Source organism: Hypanus sabinus, chromosome 8, assembly GCF_030144855.1.
Source record: "Hypanus sabinus isolate sHypSab1 chromosome 8, sHypSab1.hap1, whole genome shotgun sequence".
Classification (NCBI taxonomy): Eukaryota; Metazoa; Chordata; class Chondrichthyes; order Myliobatiformes; family Dasyatidae; genus Hypanus; species Hypanus sabinus.
This window is the reverse complement of record NC_082713.1, coordinates 127,355,797-127,370,296: the sequence shown is the minus strand read 5'-3', so window position 1 is coordinate 127,370,296 and position 14,500 is coordinate 127,355,797. Positions and strand designations below refer to the sequence as shown.

General features: G+C 37.8%; 1 protein-coding gene across 6 annotated transcripts in view; it reads right to left on the bottom strand.

Annotated features, from left to right (window-relative positions):
• Positions 1–14,500, bottom strand: part of LOC132398401 (UPF0606 protein KIAA1549-like) — a 277,859-nt gene that overhangs the window by 40,907 nt on the left and 222,452 nt on the right. For all 6 annotated transcript variants that reach the window (XM_059977777.1, XM_059977775.1, XM_059977776.1 and 3 more), the window contains 2 exons: positions 5,272–5,468; positions 3,734–3,855 (listed from right to left, as the gene is read on the bottom strand). In XM_059977777.1, coding sequence (XP_059833760.1) covers positions 3,734–3,855; positions 5,272–5,468 — 319 coding nt within the window. The remainder of the gene's footprint in view (positions 1–3,733; positions 3,856–5,271; positions 5,469–14,500) is intronic.

The following is a 14,500-nucleotide window of genomic DNA, read 5'->3' as shown; positions in this document are numbered from 1 at the left end:
TGCTTGTCAGAGAAAATATTACAGTGGTGCTCTGGCAGGATAGATTAGACGGCTCGTCTAGGGAGACTATTTGGGTGGAATTGAGGAATGAGAAAGGTGTAGTAACACTTATAGGGGTGTATTATAGACCACCTAATGGGGAGCGAGAATTGGAGGAGCAAATTTGCAAGGAAATAGCAGATATTTGTAGTAAGCACAGGGTTGTGATTGTGGGAGATTTTAATTTTCCACACATAGACTGGGAAGCCCATACTATAAAAGGGATGGATGGTTTGCAGTTTGTAAAATGTGTGCAGGATAGTTTTTTGCGGCAATACATAAGAGGTACCGACTAGAGAAGGGGCAGGGTTGGATCTTCTGTTTGGGAATAAAATAGATCAGGTGACGGAGGTATGTGTTGGGGAGCATTTCGGGTCCAGTGATCACAATGCCATTAATTTCAATATAATTATGGGTAAGGATAGGACTGGACCCAGGGTTGAGATTTTTGATTGGAGAAAGGCTAACTCTGAGGAGATGTGAAAGGATTTAGGAGTGGGTTGGGACAATTTGTTTTATGGAAGGATGTAATAGAGAAATGGCGGTCATTTAAAGTTGAAATTTTGAGGGTACAAAATCTTTATGTTCATGTTAGGTTGAAAGGAAAGGTTAAAAGTTTGAGAGAGCCATGGTTTTCAAGGGATATTGGAAACTTGGTTAGGAAAAAGAGAGATATCTACAATAAATACAGGCAGCATGGAGTAAATGAGGTGCTCGAGGAATATAAAGAATGTAAGAAGAATCTTAAGAAAGAAATTAGAAAAGCTAAGATACGAGGTTGCTTTGGCAAGTAAGGTGAAAATAAATCTGAAGGGTTTCTACAGTTATACTAATAGCAAAAGGATAGTGAGGGATAAAATTGGTCCCTTAGAGAATCACAGTGGACAGCTATGTGTGGAGCTGAAAGAGATGGGGGAAGATTTTGAACAATTTCTTTTCTTTGGTATTCACTAAGAAGGATATTGAATTATGTAAGGTAAGGGAAACAAGTAGGGAAGTTATGTTAACTATGACAATTAAAGAGGAGGAAGTACTGGCGCTTTTAAGGAGCATAAAAGTGGATAAATCTCCAGGTCCTGACAGGATATTCCCTAGGACCTTGAGGGAGGTTAGTGTGGAAATAGCAGGGGGTCTGACAGAAATATTTCAAATGTCATTAGAAACGGGGATGGTGCTGAAGAATTGGCGCATTGCTCATGTGGTTCCATTGTTTAAAAAGGGTTCTAAGAGTAAACCTAGCAATTACAGGCCTGTCAGTTTGACATCAGTGGTGGGTAAATAAATGGAAAGTATTCTTAGAGATGATATATATAATTATCTGGATAGACAGGGTCTGATTAGGAGCAGTCAACATAGATTTGTGCATGGAAGGTCATGTTTGACAAATCTTATTGAATTTTTTGAAGAGGTTACAAGGAAAGTTGACGAGGGTAAAGCAGTGGATGTTGTCTATATGGACTTCAGTAAGGCCTTTGACAAGGTTTTGCATGGAAGGTTAGTCAGGAAGGTTCAATCGTTAGGTATTAATATTGAAGTAGTAAAATGGATTCAACAGTGGCTGGATAGGAGATGCCACGGAGTAGTGGTGGATAACTGTTTGTCAGGTTGGAGGCCGGTGACTAGTGGTGTGCCTCAGGGATCTGTACTGGGTCCAATGTTGTTTGTCATATACATTAATGACCTGGATGAGGGGGTGGTAAATTGGATTAGTAAGTATGCAGATGATACTAAGATAGGTGGCGTTGTGGATAATGAAGTAGGTTTTCAAAGTTTGCAGAGAGATTTGGGCCAGTTAGAAGAGTGGGCTGAACGATGGCAGATGGAGTTTAATGCTGATAAGTGTGAGGTGCTACATTTTGGTAGGAATAATCCAAATAGGACATATATAGTAAATGGTAGGGCACTGAAGAATGCAGTAGAACAGAGTGCTCTAGGAATAATGGTGCATAGCTCCCTGAAGGTGGAATCTCATGTGGACAGGGTGGTGAAGAAAGCTTTTGGTATGTTGTCCTTTATAAATCAGAGCATTGAATATAGGAGTTGGGATGTAATGTTAAAATTGTACAAGGCATTGGTAAGGCCAAATTTGGAGTATTGTGTACAGTTCTGGTCACCGAATTATAGGAAAGAGAAACAAAATAGAGAGAGTATGGAGAAGATTTACTAGAATGTTACCTGGGTTTCAGCACCTAAGTTATAGGGAAAGATTGAACAAGTTAGGTCTTTATCAGCGTAGAAGGCTGAGGGGGGACTTGATAGAGGCACTTAAAATTATGAGGGGGATAGATAGAGTTGACGTGGATAGGCTTTTTCCATTGAGAGTAGGGGAGTTTCAAACAAGAGGACATGAGTTGAGAGTTAGGGGGCAAAAGTTTAAGGGTACCACGAGGAGGAATTTCTTTACTCAGAGAGTGGTAGCTGTATGGAACAAGCTTCCAATAGAAGTGGTAGAGGCAGGTTCAGTATTGTCATTTAAAGTAAAATTGGATAGGTATATGGACAGGAAAGGAATGGAGGGTCATGGGCTGAGTGTGAGTCAGTGGGAATAGGTGAGAGTAAGCATTCAGCATGGACTAGAAGGGCCGAGATGGCTTGTTTCCATGCTGTAATTGTTATATGGTTATATTACTTATACACACACATATTATATATATCAAAATAAAAAATAATGGTTTTGTAATAATAATTGGGCACTTATTTCTAAAACATCTCTGAATTGTCCATGAATCTACAAATACTAACTCATTATTTTGCACCCTTTATTTTTAATACATTTCTTATTATAACTTATTGTAATATTTTATGTCTTCCATTGTTCTATTGTCATAAAACAAATTTCACAATATGTCAGTGATATTAAACCTGATTCTGAAAACATTAGCACATGGATAAACAATGCTTCCAAATTGGTGCAGGACAGAATATTTTAGAGTCAGTGATCATGTACAAATATATCTACATAAGTAACAATGGCGTATACTGAGATCTTGTAAATAACAGTGTACTTGTTTAATGATATTGCAGCCATTCATATAGCTGTAAAAATGTTGCCTGTAATTTTGTATCTCATGGACAGTTTGCATTTGCCTATTCACTGTAAAGATACTGGCTGCAGTTATGTTTATATAGTAACCTCAAGTGCACAGTATTTGGATTAGAACTTGAATTTGAGAATAATGCACAAAACAAAGCTGAATGTTGCCTTTGTTAACTGCAGAGTTTCTCGCTACCTTAATTGCTTAGGCTTCTTATCCTTCTCCCGAAAGAACTATGTACAAAATAAACTTGGTTTATTGTAAACAGTTTAGTCACAGGTTCATGGGAAACTGGAATGCCACTGGGTTTACCTCAGTAACTGGAATATCCCTAGGATAGAGCTGAGAAACAAAATGCCTTTGGGGTCAACTGGGAAATGACACACACAAAAAAAAGGCTCATCCATGTGTTCGGAATAATAGGTGGGAAAGGCCACCAAAAGAAATGGTTCCACTTTAATCTTGTACAGGAAATACATGTGTTTGCACGTTAAAGGTAAAACATCTTCTGCAAAGGCTGTACTCAGAGTCAACTCCAAATCATGCAAGTAATTACTGTACTAAATGTTAACTGGCTCCTGCTTAATTTATTTCTTTCATTTCAAAATATGTCATGTATAAATTTGCAATGTATTACTAATATGTTAGAGGATACAAACCATTTCTGATTGTCATGTGTTTATTGCCACTAGGAATTGCAGGAGCTCTTGGAATATCCTCGACAGATTCTCTGTCACTGGACTGTTCACTGGCAGTGGATTCAGCTTCAGAAGGTGAAACACTGCAAAGATAGACATTGCATTTAAAACATCAAATCCCGCCCCCCCACTCGCCCAGTTTACATGAGACAGATTTCAGATAAATTCACTGGAACTGCAACTGGATTTCTGATTGTTTTTAAAATGCAGATTGCAGGATGTGTAATAACCTTCAAAAGCCACAGTTAGCTTCAGAGAATGTATCAGAATTTTCAATTATAGACCTATTCTCCCCCCTACACTACAAAATGCTGTCTCTTTCTTCATGATAGTGGATTAGGAGCTGTTATACATCACAAATGCCTTAGTATAATAAAATGTCAGCCAAAACAAGTTGCAACATCAGGAAATGAGGGATTCTAATTTGACTTCTGAAGTTTGAAGATTAGTTTGAAAAATTTATATCAGAGCACTCAATTGTGACAAAAGGGAGAGTCTCCGCACAAATACATTATTACTGTAATTGCAGATAGCAATTAATACTTTGTCATTAACTTCACAGTGGAATGATCCACTTGTCAAAACAAATCAATACTTAGAAAAATGCAAGAGCGATAAGGACTGTGTTAAGGATTAAACACATCACGGACCACTGTCACAGGGATAGGGCTCCAAGAGAAATTGACCATAATCCACACCAAATCGACACCATTTCAAACATTCCTTATGTGTGTGGAAAAGTTCAATAATTAACACTGACATTCTTATCTCACTTTCTAAACATCAGTCTTACATGCAGCAGAGCTCATCATTAATTAATAACTTTAAACATCAATTTTTACTCCAGTTTTCTTGTCGATAACTGGTAATGCTGCTAAAGTAAGACTTCAGTCAATTTCAAGGAAAGCAGGAAGAAATGGGTTGGTTTCTGGACTGCCAGCTCTCAGAATAACTATTCTATATTAGATAAGTGAAGAGATCAAATCAGCAAGAAACAGGCCATCAAGGGAGGATTTTAGGGTCATGAGGATGTCAGGACCTCAGGCTAAGTCTCAAATAAAACATTTCAATTCTACATTTAGCATCTTGGAAAAATCTAACTGGGTCTGCACTGACTATTTCTAGTGTATTTCTACCATAACATGTGGGAATTCAACAAAATGTTCTAAAACTTGTACTCGTTAAATTCTCTAGCAATGCATTTTACAAGTAAAAATGGAAAATTCTTAACACCCAAGTTACACATTCTTGATGTAAAACTTACATTTCTCTTTTCCTTCCTCATCCTCTGGTGCCAAGGATCAAGTTTTGCATTAAATCTGGTCAATGCCTCACCGCTGTGCACAAGCAAATCTGCTTAAGACACTGCCATTTTTCAACTTCTCATGAGAAGTGAGGCATAAACTCAAGTGGCATCATCATTTATTGGAATTTCACGTTGAATGAAAGAAACACTAGCTGTTGAGCAGTTAATGCTTTGTGTAATGGATTATGCTTACCGACTTCTCTGTCGAAGCCCTTTGGACAGTTTGGCTGTCTTCGGCTGAGGACTGGACACATCACCGTTCTCAGATGGTGAGTTGTCCTTTGCTGAGACAGGTGGCAAACCTTCATGGATGACCAAAATGTCATCTTTACCATGTTGACCAATATGCTGCTTGGCAAAGTCAAAACCTTTAACACTTGGCACTTGAAGCTGACAAAACAAATGTAATGATCCGTTAGAACTGATGATATAGATATTATAACACATGGAGAACCTAAGTGATATACTGTGTTGAACATCATGCTCAAATATAGCCTGGAGTAGTGACAAAACTCAAGCTTTTTAAAAAAAATTCTTACTAAGCTAGCCTTTGTAATTTAAAACACCATTCATCTTCACTCACTTTCTTTTCTGCATTGACACGGTCTAAGTTTCTAAGATGACTTTCTAAGCACTTATGGTTGAGGAAACTTCAATATTCTTAAGCTCTTAACTACAGGCATTCAATCTCAGCTTAGATCAAGTTTAAATTTATTGTCATTCAATTACTACAAATAACTTAAAGAATAATGTGAACTTATGACACAAGTTAAAAAGTATAATGCGACTGGCGCTTCATTTGTGATGACACCTGATGGTGGCAGGGAGTTCACTAGTCTCAGAGCCTGAAGGAAGAAGCTGTTTCCCATCTAACAGCCCTTGTCCTAATCTACAGTACCTCCTGAATGACGGCAGGGGGTCAAAGAGATTGTCGGAAGGATGGAAGGAATTCTTAATAATACTAATGGCCCTGTGCATGCAGCACTCCTAATAAATATCTCGGATAGATGGAAAACAGGCACTCATGATCCTTTCAGCAGTCCTCACAATACTATATAGGGTCTTGCCCTCGGATGCCTTGCAATTCCCGTACTAGACATGGGAAGCAGCTAGTCAGGACACTCTCAATGGTGCTCATGTAAAAATTGGAGGAGGGAAGTGCTTGCTTGCCTCAATCTCTTAAGGAAGTGGAGATGCTGCAGTGATTTCTTGACCTAAGAGGTGGTGTTGAGGGACCAGATGAGATTGTCCCTTATGTGCACTCCCAAAACTTGGTGCTGGTCTTGATATTTGCCATCTACATAGTTAAATGATTCAATAAGCTAACAGAACTTTGATTGATTTGGGTACCCCAAATTTGAATCCATGCAGTAGATAGACTATGGTGATGCTTACACTGATCATAATGAATGCAGATGTAGGCACTCAGAGTGAAGAATCAGCAATACTGCAAATTCACACTCAGATACAAAAGGACCAGTCATTTCCAAAGATCAGAAGTATGAGGATCAGGATCAGAATTATTATCACTATCATATAATAACAGGTCATGAAATTTGTTGTTTTGTGGTAGTACAGTGCAAGACATACAAATTCCTATAAGTTATAATAAGCAAACAAATAAATAAAAACTGAGTAGTCAGCATTGATGTAATGGATTCTAATTTTGGGTTTACCAAACATGTTTACTCTATGACATACTGAGAAAGTAAAAGCAGCAATGTGAAAGTTTTATTTGTGGAAATATGATGCCCTGTTGCACGATTCCTGCCACCATCAGCAACTTGTATGGTGACTATCTGTATGGGTTGTAGCTTCAAGTATGAAGGACTTTGGGATTGTTAAGTAGGTGGCCATCTGACATATAAGTTGATCAGTCCAAGGTGGCATTATTTGGATGCCGTCTCTGATCTAAGCTCTGCTTTTGGGTCCCTTTGCAAAGTGGACCTTTTTTGTTTATGTTTTCTTGCAAATCAATGATAAAACAAACTGCCAAATGATAAGAATCATGATGTTCATTTCACAAATGGTTGAGATGCAAGTTGCATCCAGTTCATATTATTTGACTTGAAGCATTGGACTCAGAGTACAGTTAAACTGCCAAACCTTAAAACACATCAAATATTTTTCTTGGAAGAAAAAAGTTGCTGATGGTTAAAATCCAAAATAAAAACACAATCCATGAGGCAGCATCCATGGAAAGACAACAGAGATGACATTTTATATCAAGGATCTTTGATTCAAGACTGGAAAATTTAAAAGCAAATATGTACAAATTGCAGGGTGGGAGGGTGGAAAAAAATGAAGAGAATGTCTGTTACAGGATACATCAAAGTTCTTAAGGTATCAATTACATTAAAAACTGACGTTTAGAAACAGAAGGTGAAAAAACAATCAACTGAAAGAGAAAGGAACAGCCACATCTAAAGAACGATGAAAAAATGTTAAATTATGAAATTTACTACAAGGGTTGCACCATCACGGTATATTGCACAGAGACAGAGCTGCCACTTTAAATCTGAGTTACAATGGATATTCTGTCCTGACTTCCATTCAATGTAGGCACAGCTTTATAATGAACTTGAACAAAAGGACCTTACAAATGACCTGGGCTTTGGGTGGTGGGGGGTGTAATTCTGAAGCTGAGGGATATGACATTAAAAGGTTCTGCCACTGAGGTGGGATACAGAGCAGTTGAGACATAGGAATGACTAAATGGGACCAGAAATCCTCAATGAATTTCTACTGCTATTGAAAGGAATCTCCCAAAAACATCAACTTCCCTTTCCTATTTCACATGCCAAATCCAGCAGTACAATTGAGACAGTGGTTTTAGTTGAAGAATTTCAATCTACTTAATTCTTGAATGGTTTGTCTTTCTATTGTGGAACATTCTGCATTTCTCAAGCAGCTTGTCTACTCTGTTCTGAAGCTCCAACCCACTGACACTGTGTTGAGTGCATCACTTTGTATTTGGCTTAAATTTTTCTTAGCAAGATTCACCCTGACACCCCCCACCCCACCACTTTCCGGTCGGCTGGTGGTGCAGTGAGATCAGCGCCGGGTTCGAGAATGGAGGCTCCCGAGTTCGATCCAGTGACAGACCGCTCCTGAGCACACCAGGTTGATGTCGAGCTTGCAACTTGACCTCGTATAAAAAACACAGCCACCTCCAGTTTAAATTTCCACGCGGAATATTGTGGAGGATCAAATACGCAAATCCAGCACAGCCCCCACTTGTCCCATTTAACATGTGTGGTGGTCCTTAAGACCTGGCAGAGCTTGAGACCTGCCACTCGCAGTGTTTCTGTTCCATTGACGGGAAGTGATCACGATTGAAAATAAAGTGGAAATAATAAAGTGTTTGGAAAGAGGTGAAACATCATTGGTCACTGGAAAAGCGTTAGGCTACAGTCGGTCAATAATTGGAACAATTTTAAAGGATAAAGGATAAAGTGAGAATAATGGAGCATGTGAAAGGCCCTACCCCGCTGAAAGCTACAATTATTACTAAGCAACGCAGTGGTTTAATTATTGGAATACATACGTTTCTTAAGTGTTTTATATGCATAGAAAGGTAAAATATATACTATATACTAAGACAAATGTTTGACTAACTGATGCTAATACCGAATGTACTTTTTCCAACTTACGTACAAATCTGACTTAAAGACGGACTCAGGAACGGAACTTGTTCATAACCCAGGGATTGCTTGTATTTATTTATGGGATGTAGGCATTGCCAGCTAAGCCACCATTTATTGCCAATCCCTAGGTGCCCTTGAGAAGGTGGTGATGAGTTGTGTTCTTGGAACCACTGCAGTCCCTGAGGTGTAGGCACACCCACAGTGCCGTTAGGGAGAGAATGCCATGATTTTGACCCAGTGACAATGAAGAAACAGCGATATGTTTCCCAGTCAGGATGGTGAGTGACTTGGAGAGGGATTTCCAAGTGGTGGTGTTCCCTTTTATCTGCTTTATAATAAGGCACAAGACAAACCTGGCAGCACAACATTGCTTCTCTGTCTGGGTATGTTATAGTTTTCAGAACTCAATATAAAATTTTCCAAATTTAGGTAACACACTCTTCCAGTATCAGAACTGACTATTGTGTGATCTATCTGTGACTTTGACTCACTTTTTCTCTTTCTATTATTATAGCTTATCCTGCTATAATCCTGCACATCCAACTTTCACATTACTAAGGTGGAAAGTGGCATCACTTGTTTGGCCAAAACCAGGGTTGCTCACAAATAATACAGAGCCAGACTTAACTAAATTATTACAAACACTAACCTTATAAAAAGTCTAAGCATTGCTGTAGTAAATAGGTCCAATATTTTTAAAATGTTCAATACACAAGAAACAAAAGAACTTTTAATCCTCACAACACTTTAAGGTCAAAAGAGAACTAAGCTAAAATGCATTGGAGAATCTTTTCTAAAATAATCAAACTAACAATTGCTCAAACTTTCTCATAGTCTTTGTCCTCTGTATAGCTAGCAAAACACTGTATATTTCCTCTTAAGATCTCACATCAAATCATCAGACAAGTTTCCCCCATAAGCAGAGAGCATCTCACTCAAATTTATACTACTTTGTTGAACATTGTGCTGAATTCAGTGTTGAAACCCTTGTATGTTCACACCATAGCTATTTTTGGACTTCCATCTTCAAACATGAAATCCTAAAGTTGTCATCAGCATTGCTAAAAAAACAGGCTACTCCAATATCACTCTACTAAATTCTGACCATTATATCTGACTGTACTGAAGAAAAATGGCCTTAGCTTCAATATTTGTTTTTGTCATTAAACCAAGATAACTGTTGTTTATTGAATTAATACGTAGCCTAGAATGAAAAAAATCAGAACAGTGTCTTTGTAAGTCAGGGCCATGATCAACAATTTTGCTTATTCCATGCCCTAAAAATGTCAATTTCAGTATTTCTGCTTGTCAGAGTCAAATAATAAAGAAAAAATGTGAATGCAATAAAGGTCTTTTCCCAGACAGCTTCAAGTGTTCTTTCTGTCCTAGATTCTTCACATTTTACTTGTACTGTTGGATATCAAGTTTCGACTCATCTCTTTTGAAGGAATTTAGTTATAGTTTAGTCTTTTGTATCCAATTGTCAGTTATAAATTAGTCTTGAATTAATGTTTAGTTTCTGTTTTCCATTGATTCTTGTGTATATTTAGACCACTGCACCCTTTTCCCAAAAACAAATTTTATATTTAAATATTTTATTAATTCATCCTTGTTCACAAAACTTACAGGACTTTGAAAAGTTATTGAAACAACTTTAAGCAAGTGCCATAATTCAGGTGTCATTAGAGCCAGTCTTGTCAGGGAAGAGGTTTCATAGCATTTTAAGAAGCAGCAGCCATATCTCCCCAAAGACCTGGCCAACATTCATCTCTCGTATCTCTACTATTACTCGTGCAATCAATGGCACTTTATAAAGGCTCTCTCCAAATACTGACAGCTCTGAATACCAGTAGGAATTATTGACATACTTCTGCTGTCTTGCTGGAAATACTTCTAGTGGTTATCGCTTTGCAAATGGCTATTCAGGACATTGTCAGCTGAGACAACGACAATGCAATTCTATTTGCAAGAAACTGCAAAGGACAGTTCTGCTGAGAGGATCTGAAACATTGACTTCATTTCTCTCCACTGCTGCTGAGTGGTTTGTGGAGCATCCGGTTTTCATTGCTGAGTACAAACTGTTAGCACAGAATTAAACTAAGTTTTCAAAAGTACAACAGCTATCATCTTGATGGCTGTACGTTAAAATTTTAACAGGAGCTGTATCTAAATTCCTCCATATTTAAAAGGGATTATTACAATTTAATATTTGAAACTTTTCAAGATATTTTGCACATAGCTCTTTTTGGGCAGGCACCAGCAATATGTGCCATTAAAGGTAAGTTAGGAAATGAAGTTGAGACTATGTTTTAGAAGTTCAAATGTAAATTAGTTAGAAAATCGTTCTAGAATTACACTGAAATAATCTACAAGTATCGTCATTACTAACAGTTTGCAGTGTGATTGGGAGAGTGAACTATTTTGAAACGTATGTACTATTTTAACATTTGTTAATCCAAAAGCTTAATCAAGATGACCCAGCAGCATTATGCATTTCAATTGGCACAGAGATGCAGCTCTTAGAATCACCGGTTCAGAGCTCTTGCAACGCAGGTCTGTTCTTGATTTCAGGGAATGCCGGTGTGGAGTTTGCACATTCTCCTGGTGGCCATGTGATTTTCAACAGGTACTTTGGTTTCTTCCAAAGTCTCAAAGATACACTGGAAGGTCAACTGGCTCCTGAAAATTTACCATGATGTAGATTCGTGGCAAAGACTCAAAAGAGGAGTTGAGGGGAAAATAAGTTACGAGGATACAAGTGGGGCAGGGTTAAAACTGACCAGATTGCTCTGCGGATGAGGGAGAAAGGGAAGTCTGGTGTAGTGGACTTCCTTTACTTCAGTGTAAAGGAAATTACAGTGGTATGAGAGAGGAATTGGCCAAAGTAAATTGGAAGGAGATGCTGGATGGGATGGCAACATGGTGGGATTTTCTGGGAAAAATGAGGATAGCTGTATGCCAAAAATGAAGAAATACTCAAACGGCAAAATAACAGAACTGTGGCTGACAATGGAAGTCAAAGTTAATGTAAAAGCAAAAGAGAGGACATAAAAAAAGCAAAAATTAGTGGGAAGATAGAAAATTGGGAAGCTTTTAAAAACTTAGAGAGCAACAAAAAGAATCATTAGGAAAGAAGAGATATGAAAGCAAGCCAGCAAACAATATCAAAGTGGAGATTAAAAGCTTTTTCAAGTAGGTAAAAAATAAAAAAAAGAGATGAGAGTAGACATAGGACAGCTAGAAAATGAGGCTGGAGAAATAATAACCTGGGACAATGATTTGCAGATGAACTAAATGAATATTTTGCATCGGTCTTCACTGTGGAAGACACTAGCAGAGTGCCAGATGTTGAGGGGTGTGAGGGAAGAGAAGTGAGTGCTGTTACTATTACATGGAAGAAGGTGCTCAAAAAGCTGAAAGAAATCAGGGTACTTAAGTCAAACGGTCTAATTCTACTCCCATGTCATATGGATGAGTTGAATGACTCCTTTCTGTGTTATAATAAGCACTGAGGGGGAAATCATTAACAAAGAAAGATGGTTGTGGATGTTTGAGGTCAATCACATTGGCTTTATCAGTGGTGCACAGATCCTGAACAAAATTCTAAAGAAGGCTTTTTATCATATCCAATGAAAAGAAAGAGATAGAATAGACAAAACCAATTGTTCTCATGTTCCATCCAGCAAAAGGTTGGAGAAACCAGGCAAAATTTATTGCCAGCTTAATTTGATTTCCTAATTCATCTTTCATGTTCACAGAGACAAAGAATTTGAAAGCCTTTTAGATGAATATAAACAACTGTGGTGAAGCCTCTGCCATATGATTTTATCTTTCAATCCCTTTGTTTTAGCCAATGCAAGACAACATTTTAGCTGAAATAGAAGGATAACATATTCCTGTTTATTTGATAATTTGATACTTTTAAGACAACCTTTTATAATTTATCTCTTGCTAACAGCATGTGACCTCATTTATTTTATTCCATTACTCATTCTAGCATTCTTGGTGTTGTCCGACAGGTTTGAGAAAAGATAATATTTCTTTATTCTGACAAAATGGAACAGATTACTGTCCAATGTCAGTGCTACAGATGCACTGGACTACATTGGCACTGTATTCTTTGTACGGAAGTGTCATGGGACAAGGTGTAATTTATTTTCCTTCTTATTTCAGGATGTTTTTCACAATGGGAAGGTGTTCTGTACAGTACTGACTTCCAAAGTTCACCTAGAATCTTTTAAAGCATGAAAGCTCATCACCCTATCCTCAGGCAATGCACATCAAGCTCTTCTGAACCAAATATATGCTAGCAAAAATGACAACTTTGTGCATCCAAGCCACCTGCCAGGAGGTGCCTGTGCATTCATCCTCTACAAGTAAAATTAATTCAATCACAAGCCAAAATTTTAGCCAAAATGTTAAAATTACAAAGAAAATGCATCTATCTCTCTTCACAGTTGAACTCATGCAATTAATTTCCATGCTTGCGGTTCCTCAAAAGTTTTCCAAATTATACAAGGAACTAGCTGTTTAAACCATTCCAAACATTGCTTTCAAAAGACATAATGTCTCCTTTTGAAGCTCTCTTCACTAAACTGTCACATGCATTAGGGATAAGGGAACACATAGGATGCTCTAACCTAACATTTAGTACTTCTGTACAGATCTGAAAATTTGTTGCTCAGGGGCGGAGTTTCAAGATGGCGACGTAAACATCTGCCTTTTAGGCCCTCTTCATTTTTTAAACTATAATCACCCTTTAATCAAATCTTTTCATCTTTATTACATGGGTTGATACTTACGATTTATTTCTTTTCTAAAATAATACTTGATTTAATCTTTCCAAACTTAAAATGTCTGCACCTAAGAAATCGTCTAAAGAGCCTCTATCTATTGACGCAATTTCTAATCTTCTGGATACTAAACTTGCAAGTTTGGAAAGTAAAATAACAAGTCTGGAAAATAAGCTTACTGCGAAAATGTCTGGGCTCGAAGAAGTCGTTAGATCGTTTGATACCAAGTTACAATCGCAGGCAGCAGATATTGAACGACATGAAGAAAAGTTCGCAGCTCTTGATAAGTTAATTTGTGAAAAAATACGTACAATCGAAACACTGGAGAAGAAGGTATTGTCGACTGCTAAAACAGTAGAGCATTATAAGTTTAAGATCACCGATCTTGAAAACCGATCTCGCAGACAGAATTTGCAAATCATCGGGCTTCCCGAAAATGTTGAATCTGGTGACTTAACTGAATTTTTCTCTAACTTATTATGGGAAGTTTTTGGCGCTGATGTTTTGAAAGCTAAACCTACTATTGATCGTGCCCACAGAGTTTCGAGATTTTCGATCTCGAGAGACAAGCCACGAGCTGTGATTGTTCGCCTCCATTATCCTCGGGAGAAAGAACTTTTAATCTGACTAGCTCGTCAGAAAGGTATGATTTCTTACAGAAGCAACACATTTCGTATTGTTGAAGATTATTCATTTGCAGTAATGAAAGCAAGAATAGCTTTTAAATCAGTGATGGCAGAGAGTCATTCGATTGGATTTAAACAAGCTTTAAGATACCCAGCGAATCTCAGAGTTACGTTGAGTGACGACACTCAGCGCTTTTTTAATACTCCGGAAGATGCGAAGAAATTCGTTGAAGAACATCGATCTTCCAGCATAAACTGAACTATGTGTTATGTTGAAGAATTTTTGGAGAGAGGATGCTATTTTGTTTTGGGCTTTAACTTGTGAAGCTGCGTTATAGCTTTTTACTTTGGTCTGT